The 21,170-nt window shown below is 37.9% G+C and overlaps 1 protein-coding gene across 2 annotated transcripts in view; it reads right to left on the bottom strand.

Annotated features, from left to right (window-relative positions):
* Positions 1 to 1,210: 1,210 nt before the first annotated feature.
* The window catches only part of C1QTNF12 (C1q and TNF related 12), a 44,874-nt gene continuing 24,914 nt past the window's right edge, over positions 1,211 to 21,170 (bottom strand). Inside the window, exons 2-9 of one of the 2 annotated variants that reach the window (XM_072426464.1) lie at positions 20,714 to 20,830; positions 19,270 to 19,387; positions 18,137 to 18,321; positions 17,240 to 17,348; positions 16,173 to 16,263; positions 6,542 to 6,640; positions 5,748 to 5,826; positions 1,211 to 1,960 (exon numbers count right to left, since the gene is read on the bottom strand). In XM_072426464.1, coding sequence (XP_072282565.1) covers positions 1,862 to 1,960; positions 5,748 to 5,826; positions 6,542 to 6,640; positions 16,173 to 16,263; positions 17,240 to 17,348; positions 18,137 to 18,321; positions 19,270 to 19,387; positions 20,714 to 20,830 — 897 coding nt within the window. In that variant the 3' untranslated portion in view covers positions 1,211 to 1,861. The remainder of the gene's footprint in view (positions 1,961 to 5,747; positions 5,827 to 6,541; positions 6,641 to 16,172; positions 16,264 to 17,239; positions 17,349 to 18,136; positions 18,322 to 19,269; positions 19,388 to 20,713; positions 20,831 to 21,170) is intronic. The other variant, XM_072426465.1, reaches the window with a different exon arrangement.

Genomic DNA, 21,170 nt, shown 5'->3' with positions numbered 1-21,170 from the left:
GACACTGTCTGCATGGAGTTTACGAGGTTCTCCTCGTGTCTGTGTGAGTTTCCTCCCACATCCTAAAAACATGCAGTTATGTTAACTGGCTTTCCTCCAAAAAATTGACCATAAACTGTATTGATGACATATGACCATTGTAGGGATATTAGGTTGTGAGCCCCTTTAAGGGACAGTTAGTCACATGACTAAGGAGTTTGTACAGTGCTGTGTAATATGATGGTGCTATATAAATACTGTGAAATAAAAATAATAAAATTCTCCTGCAGTATAGTATATTTAAAGTCAACTGCTATGTTACTGAATGTTTTCTGTTGCACTTTTTCTTTTTCCAGAAATGACAATTTTAATGTGATGGCTAACCTAAATTTTTTTAGCTGCCACCACCACAAAAGATGAGGGCAAATCTTCAAAAGAAACAACTGTTCCAGTGATCAGACTAAAGTCTCGTAAAGGTGCTTGATGGATGTCAGAGGATCAATCATTTCCCGTGACCAATGAATGACTGAGATCTGTACTCACTGCCATTCAATTCTATGGAGAATTGGAGGGGAAGGACAAGAAAGTGGGAACTCCGCTGTGTTCTCATGCATGGTAAAGCACAGTGGTTGTTCCTGATCATTCATCGATCCGTCATAGTGGGTTGATGAGTGACGTCAATTATTTCAGTTTGTTTATTGAATATTTTATCATTTTCTGTTGCACTTCTTTCTTTTTCCAGAAATTCAAATTTAAAATGCTACCTTTGAAATATTTGACAAAAGACTGGACTATGATGTCCACTTTCGAGCACTTCTCATACAACTCATTGGGTTCTATTTTGCGCATGCGTGGTCTGGAGTCCATGCATTTAGTGGTCCGTAGGTCAGAAAAGGTTGGCGACCACTGGTCTAGGCTATTCAAACTGCACATATGTATGATAACAAAACACATAATTATCCCTTACTTGCATTAAAAATCATGTGCCAAAATCATCAATTGGTACAGAAGTAAAATTATAGTGGAATTATAATATCAAGGAGACTGCTTGTTTGTTATAAAGGACCATGATGCACGAGTGCATGAGTGCACTGACATGTTATAGAATAATTATTATTATATAATAATAATAATAATAGATTTCAAAAACATTACTTCCTTTTCATCATTTTTAAAAGTCAAAAAAATGATGCAATCCTCATTATTCAAAACATCAAGTTCATTTGGTATGAAATGAAAGTGAAACGTTTATTAAATTACAGCCATTTTATGCAATACTTTATAAGATAAAAATCAATACAAAGATCAATGCTTAAAAAATCAAAAGTGAACATTTAATGGAGACCTTGTGACATTAAAGGCGCCATGATGTCACAGAACTGTTTTTTTTCTCTTGCTCCATTTATATTTGGTGATCAAAGTGTTCTCAAAGTTCTTTGCAAAGTCCATGTAATGGCACTCATGAAGTGCTGTTGGAGAAACAATTGTCGACCTTTCTGAAGTTCTGTTTCCACAATTTGCCATTTTAATGACACAACATTGTACAACATACAACGAGCGGGACAGGATCCTCTAAATATTACAATTTTATTTATAGAGTCTGACATGTAAATACTGACCCATTCACTGTTAATGGGGGCCTGCAATGGTATGCATAAGAGAGCCACTGAAAGCCATCGCAGACTTATATGGCATTGGAAGACTCAAAAGCAGCAGCAACAGGCATTGGGCCTACATGAATTTCCTCCTCGTCCTGCGAGTGCCAAGCATTTACGCAGGGGAAGGTCCTAGGTAACGGATATGGTGAAAGCTTCTTCCATTGCAGGTAAGTGAATGTGTAAGCTTGATATTGCTTTGGTCTAGGTTCTTCCCATGGTTTTATCTACAGTCCCATGAAGATGCCCATAAAATCAGACCCATTTTGGACCGTAATAGGTGCTCCTGCACCATTGTCGACAAATATTGATGTGTACTGACCACTCTGAAAAACAAAAAAAAGGGGGATTACATAAGATACAAAATACACACAAATACTGGCGCACAAGATAAAAACATATCATGGCAGATCAAAAACATGGAAGTTGTGCTTTTATCCTAATAAGTTTAGCTTTATTCCTAAAGTGGAACTAAGCCTTAAATATAAAAAATGGAAAAAGCTTTTGGGGACCTGAAAAATTTGATACTAAAACAGCAATAAAGCCACAGAAAGTATTCCAGCATTATCAACAGATATATCCCTGGATTACTATATTACTATATAGGGGTATGGAGGGGAATGGTTGTCTAAAGCAAAACCTGACGCACTGCGAAGATCTCCTGTTTGCATTTCAAGATTGACTTTCAAGGTTTTTCTGGAGTGTAAGTTTAATAATAATGGACATGCCACTTAACTAAAATGAATAAAAAAACACTTGATCCGGCTGAAAGTGGCCAGATGGGTGGTGATCCTGTGTTAGACCTTCTCTTGGCCATTGTTCTCAAGGAAAAGAAAATCAAACTTTTCTGAAAGTCTTGTTCAGTTTTTTTTATTTGGTTCTGAGTGCTGTGTGCCAATGCCTTTCTGCTCCTTTCTCCCTGGGTATACAAATAAACATTGGCGAACTGGAAAATTCATATTTGTGAAAGCCGGCCACGAGATATGAGGCCACCCACCTATGTCTACGACCTAATTTAGGGTTTGAGATAAACAAGGTCTTAGACTGTTCGGGCTTGTCAAGCTTCCCAACAAAATTGTTCAAAGAAGTTAAAGTGCATGTACAGCCAAAACTCCTTTTTTTTTTTTATAGAGAAGAGATGTATTAGAGCCCAAGTTTTAATTGTTGTCTGAGTCGCTGATAGATTTAATGTCTTTATGAGCATTGACAACAAAAAAGTGATGGCTAACCCTAAATTTTACAGCTGTCACCACAACAAAGATGAGGGCAAATCTTCACAAGCAACAACTGTTCCAGTGATCAGACTAAAGCCTCGTAGAGGTGCCCGATGGGTGTCAGAGGATCGATCATTTCCAGTGACCAATGAATGACTGAGATCTGTACTCATGCCATTCAGTTCTATGGAGAATTGGAGGGGGAGGACAAGAAAGTGGGAACTCCGCTGTGTTCTCATGCATGGTGAAGCACAGTGGTTGTTCCTGATCATTCATCGATCCATCATAGTGGGTTGATGAGTGACATCAATTATTTCAGTTTTGTTTATTGAATATTGAATGTTTTATCATTTTCTGTTGCACTTCTTTCTTTTTCCAGAAATTCAAATTTTAAATGCTACCTTTGAAATATTTGACAAAAGACTGGACTAGGATGTCCACTTTCGAGCACTTCTCATACAACTCATTGGGTTCTATTTATAAAACAAGGAATCTGACATTCCCTCAAACCCATCAATTCTCCTCACTGGTATCAGGTAAAGTTTCTTCTCTTTTCAGTGACACACGGCTCCCCGCGCATGCGTGGTCTGGAGTCCATGCATTTAGTGGTCCGTAGGTCAGAAAAGGTTGGGGAGGGAGAGGGCAAGAGAGTGGGTACTTCGCTGTGTTCTCATGCATAGTAAAGCACAGTGGTTGTCCCTGATTCATCGATCCACCATGGTGGGTTGATGAGTGAAATCGGTGGGGGGCGCTGTACACAAGTTAGATTTTCACCTGAGACAAGCACCACTGTTTGTCTTGAGCAACCATTATCTGTGTGTGCTTAGTGTAGGGATCACTTTGTAAAGTTTTCCTCTCTCTTCCCGTTGAGTCTCTGGGACAGGAAGGAAATGAAATTGTTCTCAAAGGATCACAGACTGTAAAAATTAAAATTACAGAGTTTTGTCTACTCTACCAAAACTAAAATAAAAGGTTTGTACCCTTTAAAATTTGATTTTCTTGCTTTATTTGGTGTATGCCTGTGCAACTGACCCCCTTTCAGTGCCCTCACAATCTCCTTAGTCCAGTAAACTTGGGTGGCATAGTCTGAAACCACAGAACACAAAAACTAGTAGATAACTCAATCACAAGATTTCCTTCCAATGTTTATTTAAAGATCCCAGAACTTCATAAGCTAAGTTTGTTTGGAGACCAAAATGTCAACTCTCTAAGTAAACATTTGCCTTGTGAGAGAGTCTTTTGCACCCTGGCTGGTATAGATACATATAAGCTTGTTTAGTCAAACCTCTCTTTGCTTACACACCTCAGACTGTTGAGTGAACACGTTCGAGAAGGTATTTGCATACGGCACAAACAAACGGTTCATTGCTTTTATAAACTCTTGCTAGGAAAACAGTTTTTAGAGCAAAGTTCTTGGAAGCGAAGCAGAGCAGCAAATCAAACTATTTTAAAGATGTTCATCCACAAGAAAAACAAATGCAGCCATGGATATCTAAAGACTCTCTAGATGATGTCTGGGGTTTCCAAAAACAATAATAGTAATTTCTAGCTGTCTCATGCAGACAACTGCTAATGTTCCAGAAAAATAACTGAAGAAAGGACTGCTTTACGGTATTTTATGATTCCAAGACTTTCAATGAAACGAAAAAAGGTTCAAATAAACAAAGGCTGGAGGATTCCTCTTTATAGATTAGCCTTGAGGGCCACTTGCAAAAACAAAATACCATAATGAACGGCATCCTGGGAAAAATAACACATCTCCTTGAAGTGCATTTGAAATAAAATGTAAACAGAAAGGGAGATATTTTGCTATCCCGAAGCAGCTGTAATTGAATGGACAGTTAGAGATCATAAATGGGCAATTCATCAAGTTTCATGACCTGTTTTGGTGTCTGTTGTGGTTAGATTTTCATTGGAGAATCAACCAAAGCTACGGCTGATTTAACAATAATTCAGTTTAATGTACGGCAGTTTGACATTGTGAATAAAGAAAAGAAAAACTTAAACTGTGGACTGAGAACTTTCTTCTCCTCTGTAAAGATAAACAGTCTGTCTCTGGCCCTCAGTAGGGGACTACTGAGCTTACAGCCAGAGGTATGAACATTATGATCAAAGTCTCCAATAGAACATGTTCTTCTTGTAACAACTAGTCAGATTAATCATTATATAACTGGGGGAATAGGATTCTATAAGGGAGAATCTGAACGGATTCTATAGGAAACAGTTACTGTTTTTTATTCTTCTGATTATGAAGACCACTCTTGACCAATGGCAAGGTCACTTGACCTTGACCAGTCTTTACCTTCTATGACCTAATTAGGAAGCCTGATATTATTTAGCCTAGAGAAGACATATTGTCCCAAACTTTTAGCAATCCTTCACATTTCCACTTCATGTCATTTTGGCCTGGGTATGGCGGATAGCTTGGGTGTGAATGATAGCCAAACCCCTTGCTGTTCAATAGTCAGAACTGTCAGTACCGAGTGTACATTTTAGGTTATGAATTCAGCAATCGCATGTCTTTGAACCAAGCATGTGGTACCGCATAAAATAAAGGAATTAAACCATGAAGGCTACATGTGTGCATGGGAAAATGGTGCCATATAAGCTATAAAACCTTCCCAGTTGAAGGGTATGCAGGGTTGAGACTTTTTCCTGATTAATGTAACAATGCTGGACCAACCACCAAGCAACAGAGCCATTGTATGGAATGAGTCATATGGTCTTCCATACTTAGAAGAGACTGACTACCGGTGACAATGCTAAGGAAAAGATTCTATGTGCTGCTGGAAATGCAGGGAAAAACACACATTTTTGCAAAATGTGTGACTATGTGCACAAGATTACCAGTAGTGATGTCCACCTGTCCTTTGCACTGCTAGAATTATAGGTGACTAACCTGTAACTGTAGCAATCCCTGGATATGTACAGTAAATATTTTACTGTTACTTTCCAATCCAGCAATGACTTCCAAGGACCTGAAAAACACAATTTTAGAAAACAATTATAAATACAAGGGATGGCCATGACAGTAATGATACTACAGTGCATAAAATTCAAGTAAAACTGTGTGTATATTCAGTAGCCATCTCAACAATCCATAGGTTATTCAGAAATGATGTGCTTGCCTTGTCTAGACCACATAAGATCAGTTAAAATAGAAATACTGGAGTTGCCATTAATATTGACAATGTAGCCTCCATGGCTGACATTCTTATCCTTCCTTCACTACTTGGTAAATCACTGACCTGAAGAAACCGTGCTAAGCTTTTATCACTAACTGTGTACCAGAGTGATTCGTACTCACTTTATGTTCTATCTGACTTGTAGATATATTCACTGGAGTTATTATGATAGAGAGGAGAGAAAAGCTCCCCGTTGGAGTTCCAGACAGCAATAAAAACCTCCATAAACCCCCATGTTACTAATGTGTATTTATTGCTGTCACATGAAGACTGACCTGTGGTTCAGGTATCACAGAAAATCCCCTCCAACAGAGACAAAGATGGAAATATAACCAGAAAAACCAATCCATTCCTATTTGAGGAAATTATCTTACAAATGACAGTGCTTTTAAAAGCTAAACTCCAGGTAAAATCCAATATTACCCTTGTAGGGGTAAATGCTCCATTTTTGTCCAGGAGCAAAAGTTACCTACTTTATCCCTCACTTCACCCAACAGCAGGAGCTCACCTCCTCAATGCTTCGGGACATGGATGAGCCCTTGGTATCTGCACTTGATGCTGGACTGCTGGTCCTGCGTTGTACATGATAATGTCAGATTGCTTGCAGCTAATGAAACGGCAAAGGAAAGCAGATGTGGGGAAACCAGTCATGTAGCAAGGAGCAATATTCTATGTTGTTTTGTTTTTTGTGTTCCCCCTAGACAATAACTAAGTATTTAACCCTTGTAGTATGGATGATGCCCCACTGCACAAATAATGTTAGTTTTTGCCTGGAATTTCTTTTAAGATAAATGTTTGTATTTTATATAATCTATGATACTGTGATGGCACTATTACTATACAGCCATAGCTCATGCAGTAAAGTCTCATTGTGCAGGGATTGAAAATGCTCCCAGCTACAGGTATAAAAGTTTCAGCAGGAATATGGACATCATAGCTTAAAAAAAGCTTAATAAAATAAAGGCTTTCATCTTGATGGAATGATGAACTGGCTTTATTTTATCAAAAATGAAATCATGTGTGCTGATTGTGATCAGTTAACATCGTCCCCAGGTCTTTCTATGGACTACTCCCCCCTCCAAGCTATGGACAAGAGTATAGGTGTAGGTGGTACAAACTCTTGTCTTAAGGTGCAACTTCAGGTACTCCATCAGTGCAGTACATTTAGTGGTTGTTGTCACTCTAAGTGAGTTACTGGAAAGATCACCAGGTAAAAATAAATAGGTAAAATTGGTTAGGCCACTTTTTTACCAACCAGGGTCCCCCCAAACGTTACTAGGGATTCCTTGAAAAATGAGCAGTTTGTGACTCCCAGGTCAGTTTAAGTGACACCATTGATCTTTTTTTGTCTATCTTTAAGGGTGATATTCTTCCCACTGTCCTATATAATTATATTAGTGATTATACCAGAGGTTCCCAGAAAACCTTAAAGTTATTGTAAGGGTTCCACAACATTAGACAACAAGTTGAGAAACATTGGGTTAGACAATTCCCAAATTCCCATCCTAGGGTTAGCAGTGCTATTCCATACACCCATGGTCAGATTACTTAGGCAGCAAGGCTTCCAGGTACAAAACCAATCATGTGGCAGTAAGTGACGCCTTCTAATTAATAATTGAAGGTTCCAGCTTTTCATCTTGCCCACCAATGCTATTTAGTGCCTTCATTGCTGCTTCCCCAGCTTTAAATTTGCAGTGACAAAATGTTTCTGATGTATATTTAACAGACCAAAAGTTATTTTATATTAGATGGAGCCAAGTTCATTAGGGGTGTTCTCCTCTCCTCACTAATAACTTTCAATGTTGAGCCAACTCATTAAGCAATCATATATAATGTATAAAAGAAGAAAAAGAATGAGGTTCACAGCTCAGGGATTGTATGAAATAATATATACGTGTTTTTGTTACATGGTATCAAAGAAAAACATTTACATAACGCAATCAGGTATTTTACCTTGGTCCTGTTAACACTTCACAGGACCTAGGTAATATATACTAGACACAGTACTTTCATGTCATCAAACAAATAAATGTGTGAAGAACCGCAAAAGTCCCAACCATATAGAGTTTGTGCAAAAATCTGACGCGTTTCGCCACCATTAGGCTTACTCAGGGATATCTTTTGTACGTACTTTACGGTCTAAATATGTAAAGAAAATCAGTAAGTCAAATCAGGTCAATACCTAAATTCAAGTGAAAATATATATACATATGTTCATTTGAAATTCTATAAAGTATGGTAAGTATCACATGGAAGATTGTATATATTTACATATATAGATGTAGGTATACAGCATTCAAAATATATGTGTGATATACACTTTCCTAGTGCCCCATTTGCTCCAAACGGAGCTCTGGACAGATGCTATGGCTCGTAATGAAAATTATCTAAATTATAAAATGATGATCACCTTTGAACATTGCATACAGAAAGAATACATTAAAAAAACAAGATCCTAAGTTTAAAGCAGTCAAATATTTGTATTTCCAGGAAGGAGAGAGTTAAATATAACCATATTTCAATCACTGCCTCTTAGTTCCCTGAGGCTTGGTGAGAATTGAGTGACTGGAGTACACAAATAAGCCTGACATAGCCAGCGCATTCACAGTGCACGGTGCTTAATGCCAGGCGGGAGCCGGCCCTAACATGCATGTCTCTGCCTGAGATTCTTCCAGAATGATGACACTGTGTCCACTCACCCCCACTCAATATCAACTGTGAATATTACAACCACGCCAAAATGAAGAGTCACTGAGAACTGATAATCTAATTGCTGGAGCATTGCAAAGTGATAATTCTAAATGTTAGAAAATTCTGTTCCAGAATCATAAAGAAATCATGTCAAGGTCAACTCTGCCCAAAGCTGACATTTCAGATTTGTATTGTGATTATTTTTTATATCTCCTTGGGATATTTCCCTACAATTCCTTTCTCCAAAGCCCCAAAGCCCAACTCTTCTCATTGAGCTGCCAAATGCTAGACAAAGCATTGTCTCATCATGCCCTATGACTGCAGATTTAAATATGGGTATTTTGAGAGCTGGAAGAGAGAAAAAAGTCACGGAGAAAAGGATCAGTAGTGGTGGAGCCATGAATCAGTATTAGCATGAAATGCTAGTGGGTGGGAAGAACAACCCAGATTTGGTGGTTAGTGGAAGGAAGGACAAGTGGCAGTGGGCAGGAAAATGGGGATTTGTCCTGACATGGTCAATGGCCTCTGTAGAGTGTTGGTGGTTGCTTTTGGACAGTCTGGGGGTTGAAAACTCTGCAATGGGTCATAGGGAACGAAACTCGGGGGCATTGGGTTTTTTGGTCAAAATCTAGCAGAGAATTGTGGGGCACGTGGAAAATATTGGTAGGATGGGTAGTATGGACGATGCCCCACTGCACATATAATGTTGGAATTTCCCTGGTAGGATATTGGTAGGATGGGGCCTCTGTTGTTGGAAAGACGGCACGGTAGGGAGAGGGCAGGCACTGGGGATGGAGGGTGACACAGTACTGTAGAGGACTATAAAGCAGGAAAAGGTATGATTTAGAGATTGCTCCCCCTTCCTTTTTTACTGTTCAGCTTTGCTATCAGTATCAAGTGAAAGTGTTACTTGGCCTTCTTCTCTTTGTTCACATTTTACTCAATTACTGCAGGTGAGAGGTTTGTAGATGCTTTGCATCAGGGGAGGCATTTATTGGCCCGTATTACTCCTCCATAGTGCCCATAGCCCATAGGTGGGCTGCTATGGTGGTTGTTCTGCCACTGGTACTCTGCAATATCCATAGATATGTGTTGTCAATAAGTTAGTAATAATAGCCAGAACTGAGACATATATATTTACTGTAGTTTACACATATTAACATTAGGATTGGCTTGCAAAATATAGGAAACTATATAGGAGAGAGGGCTGATCAGGTCTAAACACTAAAAATAAATTATAGAAGACTGGTGGCAGTGACAGCCATAATTTCCAATATTCCTCCATTTTTCACAGATCATGCTCCTTGCCATAGTTATGAAACATTAGTACTATTTTATTATACAATACTGCTGAGCTCAGAAATCAGTATTGTTGTTTGTGTGAAGTTCTGGAAAAATCATTGCTGCATCTGGTCTTGGCTGGATGCTTCTCTTGTTCTTCACTGGGTGTCAATATCACCTACTTAAGCTTTTATCTTTAATGCTACATAAGTATAAACTCATACCAAGATCCTGCCCCCCCATGAGGCAGACACGTATCAGATGTCGCAGAGTTTCAGTGGTTACACTATCGGCTATGTGTTATAGTCACAGTGGCACATTCCAGCTGCATGACCACATTTTATTATTCCAACACATGGGATGCCATAGACGAGTAAAACTGGAGTGTCTGGTATTGTTTTGTTTCTTTATGAAATTTAGCCTTTTTACTGGTTGCGATGTCCAAGCTGTTACTGAAATTTACACTACATTAGCTTTTAGCTCCAGGAGGTCGGATCTGAAAGTTTTTTGTGCAGAAATCCCATTGTACCCTAAGCCCCTGATACTGTAACCCTAACACTAACCTGTGCACCATGCATTCCTACAGTCTACATAAAATGCATTATGCTAAATATCCCTATAACAAAATCAGTAACCCCAAACATATAACTCCAATACTCCCTATAATCCTAACCTTGTAACTTTAACCCTAACTCCATAACACTTACCTGTAAGTCTAATACAAATACTACCCCACCCCCCCATAACCCTAACACTAACCCTCCCTTTAACCCTAGCATTACCCCTTTCTGTAACCCACACTGTCACTTCAACCCTAACACCAGCTTTGCCTAATTAATACATTATCACTTGTTGCATACCCATACTGTTTCCTATTCATTCCATTTAACACTTATTTTGCTTTTTCCAATCCAATTAACTCTCAACAATCATATACAATATGTCTATTTGCTCAATTTTTCTAATATTTGTCTTTTAGATCAAGAATATAACTATTAAAAAAAAGAGTTTGGAAGAACCACTTATTTTCTCCTATTTGATGTGAAATGTGAAAAACTTTTCAGAGGTATCAGATGCAATAAACTCATGATGATTGCTTCTTGCTAAGGCTAAGACTGTCCTTATGCATAAAGATTTATATGATCTTTCACTTAAAGACAATTTGTAGTTAGAAATAACAAATGAAAAAAAATCTTCCAGTCCTAATTTTGTTTTTTTACTAGAAAGAGAACAGTTCATTGCTGTTAAAGGAGCAACATGTAATCATGATCTAACCAGTCTAACTTCTTGAATTTTCTTGGCCTTGCATTTACAAGAATGGAGAGCTAGCCAGACCTTTTTGGTGCCATCTAATTTTAGAGAAGAGAACAGCAAAACCACTAAAGATTTTCAGATCAGACCCATCAAGCTTTACTCCAAGACTGGTCAGCTAGGCGTGTCCGGTGGTAACTATGGCTAAATGTCATCTCATGTCAATGCAAGAAATTTTTAGGGTACCAAGGATGACCTAGGCCTAGCAGGGTCCAATGTCAAGGAAGGCTTATGCCTAGCAATATCATTTATCAAGAGTGAGCTATGACTAGCAATTTCGAAGAGTGTCCATATAACTTCTTTCTTTATAGGCCAAAAGCAGTCAAAAGATTCTCATTATTTGAGTAACTTGAATGTATTTACTTATGCCCTACTCTTTCTGTACTGGCTAAAAACTTGTCTCCAATAAAATATCGGTATTCTCTTTGTTGTTGAGTTGAATTTTTAATTAGATTGGGGAAAGATGATCAGTATAAACATTAAGACAACATTAAAAGGATCATGAGGGGACAAGACTTAAAAAAATCTACATATTTATTTTATATTTTCTGCTTTGCCGCAATGGGTCAGCAACCAAAACACGCTTTATTGTGTAGTGGGGAAGTGTTAGAACTGTTTTAATATTTTTACGGATACATTCGCCTTCTTGTCCTAAATACACCTCCACCCCTAATTTCTTATCCTGGTGTTAAAGGGACACTTTTGCAAAGTAGGATCCCCAACAGAATTTAAAGTGGCTCCAACATTTCTCCACACTATTCAAAACTTAAAAAAATTTTGGGCTAAGGTTTGGCTATAATGTCATTTCTATTAAACTCCTTTTATACACCCATGAAAAGAAGTTCATCATCTTTCTTCTGAACAGGCTACATCATATTGATTTTACTATTTCTTAGTAGACCCGTCCAAATCATCACTTTTTGGTGCGTTCGTTACATAGCTTGAGAAGCTGCTGGCACCTAGCGAGGGATGTTTTGTAAAGGTGTAAGGCACCATTCCAGTTCCTTGACAATTCCGTTCCCTCTTGAGGCACAATATCACTTAGGCCCTTCAAAACAATAAAAAGACAGCTTACTGGAAGAATGATGCAGGGGAACGAATTCTGCTGGGAAATAATGAGTGCCAGGCTTGGTGGGCAGAATGAAAGACGTGAATGGAACATTGCTTGGGTATGAGATCAGACTGACGACAGCAGGTCTGTAAGAGCTACAAGTGCAAAACCTGATTCTGTCTTGCCATCACCTGCCAAGGAACAGGAGGAGGGGCAGGACCTGAGGGGGTGATTTGGGCAAGGTAAATACAGTGATACGTTGAAAAGACATTTGGCATTTACTCTTTTTTTTGTGTGTTTTTACTCCTTCCTGTAACTTCATTTTTCTTTAATTGTTCTGAACTTTTATGATACGTTATGATTGCGTAAATCCAAAGAGAAGCATTTTCTTGCTGCAAGGCGCATTAACACGTTCAGTGCTAGTTGAACCTAAAGGGCTTGAGCAGATGTCAATGCTGATGTAGTACAAGGCTGAAAACCAAAATAATCGATGTTCCAAAATTTCTGTAAAAGCACTTTTGTAATAAAAAGTAACAAAAGCAAAGTTCCAAAACCTCAGAAATTTCCAAGTCACACTCTTTGGATTATTGTAGGCTGACATTTCCTGCACACTGGAGACCATATGGCAGTTTCTAAATAATGATGAAATGCAATCAAATAGTTTTTGCACAGTAAAGTGAAAGGGTCAGACTCAGGACACAGCTTGTTTACAAAATTTGAGAATTATAAAAAAAAAAAAATTAAAATAAATCCTTACTCCTCTACCTCGAACTACACTTGACATGCTACATTCACATATGTTCAAATTTGGCAAAAATAAATCCATATTTATTAATTTCTGTTCTATTTTGCTATCTTTAACAAATGTAGGTTGGAAAAGAATTTAGCCTAATATAGTACATGTAAGCACATATGTATATGTATGCCCAAATTTCATATACGCCTATATTAGATAAAGGTATTAGAGTAGTGGTTGACTTGCCTTACCTGGCATCACCTATATCCAGATTAACACATTTTAAATAATTGTTTCCTAGATGATTTTGTGGGTGGGTCAATGGGTGGGTGGGTCAATGGGATTTCCTAAATAAAAGAGTAGAGACTATTCACTTATTTATAGTTTCCCACAAGGTCATGGAGGGGGGGAGGATAAACTAAATTTTTGCCAGATTTTGCAAAAAACATTTGATGTGAGCATATTTTAATCTTAATCACTAAGATAACTGAATATTGACTTGATATAGGAACTGAGTTGTGGAAGTTCTCCAAAAAAAGCAGCCAGAAGATTAGTCACCGGCCCGGTCTATGCATTATTGTTGAATATATAGTTTATGGCTCATCTCACGCTATTACTGACTTATCATATCTTTCTCTGTACTGTTTGTATGGAGGCAGCCTTCTTGGCAGACAGAAGCAGGGCTTTGCTTCCTCATATTATAACCTCCAGCATGTAGTGAGTAGTACAGTAGTGGCATCAGCAAATCTCCCGGGACAGAGATTGGTGACTTGATATCACACAGGGATGGTTGGATATACAGGGATAATTCTGTAGGTACGAGGGGGTGCTTGGAAGTTCCTTGCTTTGCCCCCTTCCAGATGAAATAGAAACATGAGTGTGGGGGCATATGACAGCCCAATATCTTATTACGTAACTGTGCAAATATCAGGTCTTTGCCATTCTTAAAATTGTTTTTTCTTTTAGTGAGAAGCTGTGATGGCCTGATATTTGCACAGTTACATACTAAGATATTAGGCTGTCCTATGCCCCCACACTCATTTTTCTATTTCATCTGGAAGGGGGCAAAGCCAGGAACTCTTCAGCACCCCCTTATACAGGAATCTCTAGGCATCTTAACATTCTAGGATGAGTAATTCAGAACTAAAATTACATGTTCAGGGTACTGTTTAGGTATAAGAAAGTACATATTCACTCATTGTGTGCAGGTCCACACATTTCAAGGTGATGCAGTCAGGAGGTTAACAAATACAAAATATTACGCTTTGAAGAAAGCAGCATTATAGATACCTGTCAGTTGGCCCTAAAATCTCCCCCTATAACAGAGCTTCCAGAGCCCGTCCAATTTGACTCCTTGAGCTGGTTTAAAGAAGATCCCCAGTTTGGTTCCTCCTTCTGACCCCTAGTTAGTCCAGGACACAATAATCAGAGGTCTCAGGTGGAACCATAGTGTCCTCTGGGGAACATGCTCCTCCACAAAACCAGAAGTGAGGAATCAGTGCCAAAAAATCTGATACAGAGCATAGTTTTATGGGTCAGTGGATGGTTAATGTATAATGCTTCTTCTTTTCGGATTCTTGCCGTAAAACTTTGTTGACCCCTTTACAGGGTAACCTTAAAAAATAAACAGTGTCTACTCTATACATAAATCAACCCCACTATGTGACAAGTTCTTTTGATATCCTAGAGAATGCAGTAAATGCTTTTACTCCTATAAAAGTGATGTGAGGGTCCTGATCTTCCGAGCCCAACAAGTTCAAAATAAAATCTAACTACAATATTGAAATCATTTTTAAACTGCAGAACTTACAATTTCATTTGGAAAATGTTGCAAATGTAATTTCTAAAGTATTTTAAGACACCCATCACCTCATTATAACACGTGTCAAATTCTTCTGTCATTGCGCATGTGACTCACCAAATACAGTCTAACGATATAGGTATTTTCTGAGGCTCCAAAAGCTTTTCTGTATTATATACCTATGCATGGAGTCTCAAACCTTGGAATTAGCATATTATGATTTCATTGCCTATAATTCTATCATCAGCTTGGAATTTATTAGCGAAAACATTATGCTTATGAAAGATAAATAAACCATAATTGCTAGTTATTCACATATCAGTAACATATCTTTATGAAATCTCCACACAGAACTTTTTGTGGTAAAACATATCTGTAGAAACTTGTAGATGTTTATTATGTGAATTATGTGCCCTCCTATGCTGGTGTTTCAGGTTCTGGTTTTACCTGTAGGGATTGTGCATACTTTTTGTTTAAACACCAAAATCATACTAGTAAGGTAAAGCTTATATTAACCCAAGTACTCCAATATTTAATGCATCACATCTTACCACTTGAGAGTCTACAAAGTGGTTTTGTCACTCTAGGACATTACTGTTACAAAGCAAAACTTTGCTCCATGCCCTAGTATTTTAATTTCCTGGTCTGTTAGTTAAGACATGAAATTTGCTGATGGAGGAGAATTTGGTCATTACTTAGTACCAGTACCAGTACCACGTCCATCTAGTGCCGATCATGTTCGGCTTTCTAGTGTTACAAGGAATTTTCTCAGAGTTTATTATATCTTTAACAACATAGAAACGTTTTGAGTCCTTTCCATGCTAACTTGAAGTCATATATATTAGGACAATATTACCACTATATGTTCTTACAGGCCTAAATAGGCATGCATTTCATAGAATCTTATATCACTCAAGGGAATCTACTGGTGAGATCACTACACAAAGTTACCACTTATACCCAGAGGTGGTCAGAATAGAAATAAAATTCTGACTTAGACCAAATGCAGTAGATTATCCAGCCAATGACAGGTATAGTATAGCTTAGCCAACCCGGCCATCAGACAAAGACAGCTATCATCGCCTGGTGACCTGCAATGATCCAAAGTCAGAATAGCTCTGATCCAAGTCAGAATCAATTCTATTTGGAACTATCTGACCGTTCTTCTTTTACATAAACCAATGTGTTATCCATATTTGGCAGTAAAAAACACATCAGGTATCCTTACTGATTGCTTTTACATAATGGTATACCAATAAAATACTCACGTATATCCATGACACAAAGAATCAATGCATATCAGGACCCGGACGCTGTCACGTGGGCGCAGTTGTCCCTTACTCTTCACTTCAGTGTGATCTATAAAACAAAGCAAACAGTTGAGAAAGGATTACTGTTTTTAGCATATAAACCAACCATGTGTTGTTCTGCAAGAAAGCCAAAATGACTGCATTTTTTCTTTTTATTTGTGTAATCAGAATTTTAAAATGCATGTATAAACTTTAACTTTGTATTTAGTTATTTTTTTTAGCTTCAGGTGAGAGCAGAAGATTTTAAACCCTATCAGTTATTCTATACTGTCTGTGCCAATAGAGGGATTTGCCTTTGCTTCCTAGAAGAAATAATAGCAAATAACAAAGAAATATTAAAGGAATTCAATGTTGTGGGAACATTTGCCTCATTGGATGTATTACCCTAATTTTTTTAAATCTAAAAATAAGTTATCCCTAACGGCCCATTCACACCTTCCCACTGTGGTGAATGGTGGCCCAGCAGCAATGCATTACTATGTTTTGGGGTGCTCTGCAATGTATGTGCACCTGATTGCTATTACAGAAAAAAATGGCAACATGCTAACATATTGCGATAATGTGCACTTTTTTAAGAACACAGTTTAGCAGAGCAATTTGTTTGGGCCCTTATACTTTAATATCTAAGCTGGCTAGGCATACCATTGTAATAGACCCAAGTATCCTAGTATTCTATTTGGAGGAACTTTTAAAGTGACTAAAAGCTAATCACACATACATTAGCAGGCCGTAATAAGTTAATCAGGAATATTAAGCTAATGGAAACCATAACTTTTGGAGCAAAATTTTGGTTGCACCCCTTTCTTCTCTTTGGCACACCTACAAAAAATGTAAGGACAATCTCTCCAAAGAGGACACAGGTTTATTAAAATGTGTCTGAGGTTCCAACCATTTCCCACTCAAATGGTGTGCTTTTGGGACTTTGTGTAGCCCATTCCTCTGTTCTGGCCATGACACATAGCAGAGATTTGAACAAGACATGTTTTATTAAACCTGAATCAAAAAAACAAAATCTGCTCACCAACCTATGTGAATATGGGCTGAAAACTGGTAAATTCCTGGAACGGTAGCTGTAAAACGACCCAGTGGCAGATTCATTCCTGAACCCCGAAGAAAGGCGCCTTTAGCTGCTGGCTGAAGTCAAATAAAACAGAAAAATACAAATATTACAAAGGTTTGGATTGTCAATTGAGTAAGTGATTCGCCCAATGTTCCCAAGTCAATGCAAGCTAAAATAACATATGTGAGAGCTGTTTTATAACAAGAAATGAAAGTGAACATTCTGTAGAAACAAATGAGTAATTATACCAGTAATTCCTGGTGCTGAAAGCTAAATGGTCAAAGGTATATTAGTACATATTTTTATAAAAGGGGTCTGCAATCATGAAAATGTTTGGTTGGGAGAGCAGATCGTTTAAGATAACAAAGCAAAACTTTAGCTATTAAAACTCCCAAACAGCCACCTGCCACCCTACACCCAAAGGACCCCCACCCCAAATTTTTTTTCTTTTAAACTATGCAATACTCACCTTTTACCTGCCGTCTAGTAAGCCTGACCGGTGAGTTAACAGCAGCTTTCTTATCCGTGGTGACTTCAGAGGGGGAGCGAACACTTTTCCAGGAATGAACAGCACTAACGTAATGACGTAAGAGCACCACTCATTCCTGAAGTACTAGGAGCCCAGCCTGTGTGATAACCTAACCCCTAGGGACCATTTTTTTACATACTATATTATATTTTAGAACAAAAATTTTATAATATATTCTATTATATGTGTTGTTGTCAAATGAAAGGGATGTGCTGTTTTTGTTTGTTATTGCATCACATTTGAAGTAACATTTCAAGTACTCTCAAGGTCTTCAGTAGTGTAAAATAATTGTGAACCTCAAATATCACTTCCGTTTTTTACATTATAACTCACCATCTGAAAGTTCTGAAGCTCTGCCAGTGTTCTCTTGTCCACAATGAGAGATCCTTTAAGCCGACAGTGGAAGGCTTCATCTATTCTTCTGTATGGGTAGAGGTCTTTGATTGGGAGCAGTAATGGTGGGGGCTCACTGGTGTGTTCGGAGGTATCGCCAGATACTGTCCGACGATCTGTGGCCTCTTGTGGGAGCAAGAAGATACCAATTCATTAAAGGTACACAAAAACGAATAATTGCATTTGTTTTATCAACTTCCACACAAGCACACAATCTCACAGATACATCCAAACTCCACTACTTTGTCCGCTATATTCGGAAATAACTTTCTTCATGCAGTTTGGTAAATGTGATTGGTGCAGGCTAATCCAGGGATGGGTTTTTGTAGTTGTTTAGGTATATAGGTGAGTTTTAGGTAATATAGCATGTGTGGGAAGAACTTGGAGAAACACTGAGAGATATCTGAGGACTTCTTTCTGAAACTGCTGCTTCCCTGTTTTTCCTGAATTTATTTTTTTTTAATGACCAGTCACTAACCCAGAGTTAAACGGACATTAAGAAGTCTGCTGGGAAATTCAAATCTCTGTCTAAAGTCAAATGTGTTTTACATTTAGGGCAGAGTAGGGAATATTAATCTTGGTAGAATTCTTTTCTATTTTTTTTTCCGTTTTCCATCACCCCTATGCAAGAGAAATGGGAACAAAAGAAGGGTGCCTTTTTTCTCAACCACTTGTTTCTGCAGAAAGCACCCATACCCTGAGTAAAAAAACCTTTTTCATGCCAGCATATTGGAAATTGGGGCACTTGTCGGCTTTGCAGAAGTAGTGGTCTCTCTGTAGATGTTTGATATGCCACCTTCATTGCCAGAGCTAGAGCTTTCCAATCAGCCAGAAGAATGAGGTTTGCTGATTGCAGAGCTATATGTCTGAGTCTGTAGGGATGTGTTGGACCTTTGTAGAAAGATTACTTCTTTCACAAAACAGGTCTTCTCTGTAGCTCCTAGTTACACCTTTTGTTTTGATGCACCTGAAATGTATTTAGGTGACCTAAAGGTTCAGGTGAGTCTTAACAAAAAAAATTAAAATCTGCACAAGGGTTGTGAACCATACTACAATAGGATATCCCTATTTACCTCTGAGCATCTGTTTAAACTCTTGCAACAAAACTTCATGGGTAACCTCTGCCCCTGGCATTCCTGGTGGTCCAGGTGGCCCTTGTGGTCCTGGAGGTCCTGGAGGCCCAGAGAGTCTCTAGAAAAGAAACACAATAAAAAAACAGATGTAGGTACACCATGGCCAAAACAGAACAGTCTCAGACAGATTTAAACCTCAACAGTGAAATATATAAATCTATATGTTATCTATTACAGAGATTTTTGGGTCAAGTTTTTCTGTATTTTTAACTTGAACTTTTCAGTAACTTTAAAAGAATTTATAATTAAATTGCCGATATGTCACAATATACAAAATCTGTATTGATTGTCAAAAAATACAGCCCCCTAAAAAAGGGAGTGTCTGTAGTACACCTTGTCCTGCTATCAGTCCACCCCCATACATTTGCTGTCATTCCCAGCTGTCAAACTGTCAGCTAAGTAATGCTGTGTTAATTAAATGCAGCAGATGCAGAAATTGGCAATCTAAAAAAACATCTTGGACAGTGTTTATAAAGACTGTTCAGACAGGAAAGAAAAATACAAAATAACTTTGATAGCTTTTGTATCTATGTTGTTTCATTCAAATGTAAGTTAAAGGGATAAGCTTTTTTAAAATAAATGGAAAGTCTTTTTTTCCACAGAACAACATTTATACCTTTTTTCCACAATAATACTAGGTCTGCTTTAGGATTATGTCTTATAGATTGGACTAACAAAAGTAAAATCAATCACGAAATTAATAAGTGTGAAAAAGAGAATTATTAGAAAGTCCATCCCATGCATCTCTCATCCCTATTTTACATTGCTTTTTCATGAGCTTCTGTGCAATTCTTATAAGTAGAGTCGGATCTTCTGCTTACGGCTATTTAAAATTTGGACATGGTATACTCCCACAAAGTCAGAAAACATTTAAAGAGATGAGTGATTGAGGATATCGATTCCTTGTCTTGTTACCTTCCCCCCACAAACACACACATATCCGTGAGCTTAAGTCAGTTCTGCTGTTTGGATGTAGGTGTAACATTGGACCAATGAGATATTAGATTACTTATTGGACTATGGTGATATATTCCCTGATTACTCCTGATGAAGCAGAAGTTGATGATTCAAGAAATGCGTTTGGTTTGGAACATTGACTTGAAAAATTGGCTTGTCCAATTGTTTTTATACATAAAATATGTTTTTTGATAAAATGTACAATATATGATAAACATAACAGCTCTGTTCAGGTAGAGTATGCACCTTGTTTTCTATTTTAAATGGAGTGCTACTTAGTAAGGCCCCCTTTTCTGCTGTTTGGATAACATACTCCTTCGTATTACTGCGGCCATCAATAGCATATCTCTTTCTGACATCTGCTTTAGGTCAAACTGATGTGCATTTTGTTGCATTTGAAATGTAATGATACCATTGGGATACTTACAGAATTCTTGTTACATTTACATTTCTTTTTTAAAGGTGTTCCATTATCAACTCGGTCTCTGAACTCGACCCATGTTGTTGCCGGATCTGGTTTTTCAGGACCTGGAGATTCAGGCAGCTGCATTGAAAAAAAAAAGGAATATATTATCTACAAATCCAATGAGTTATGGTGATTTGTTCATATACATCAACATCTTGCAATGCCAGCTAGACAACCATTTTTTAAATTCAAGTACATAGCGTTGCTTTAAAAAATGGGCTTGTATGGATTCCATATGTGGCCTTGTTTAATAAAAGGTTTCAATTCTATACTTAAAATTTAAACAATGACGGCCTTTATATTCTACTGCTATTGAAATTTAGTAGCTAGTTTGCACATGTGTAAGTATATCTCATGCAATGCGGCCAGCCAAATTTTAATTTCTTTGGTACCACCATCAAAACCTTAGAAGTATCCC

Source organism: Pyxicephalus adspersus, chromosome 11, assembly GCF_032062135.1.
Source record: "Pyxicephalus adspersus chromosome 11, UCB_Pads_2.0, whole genome shotgun sequence".
NCBI lineage: Eukaryota > Metazoa > Chordata > Amphibia > Anura > Pyxicephalidae > Pyxicephalus > Pyxicephalus adspersus.
Note: the sequence above shows the minus strand (reverse complement) of the source record. Positions and strands in the feature narration are given on the sequence as shown.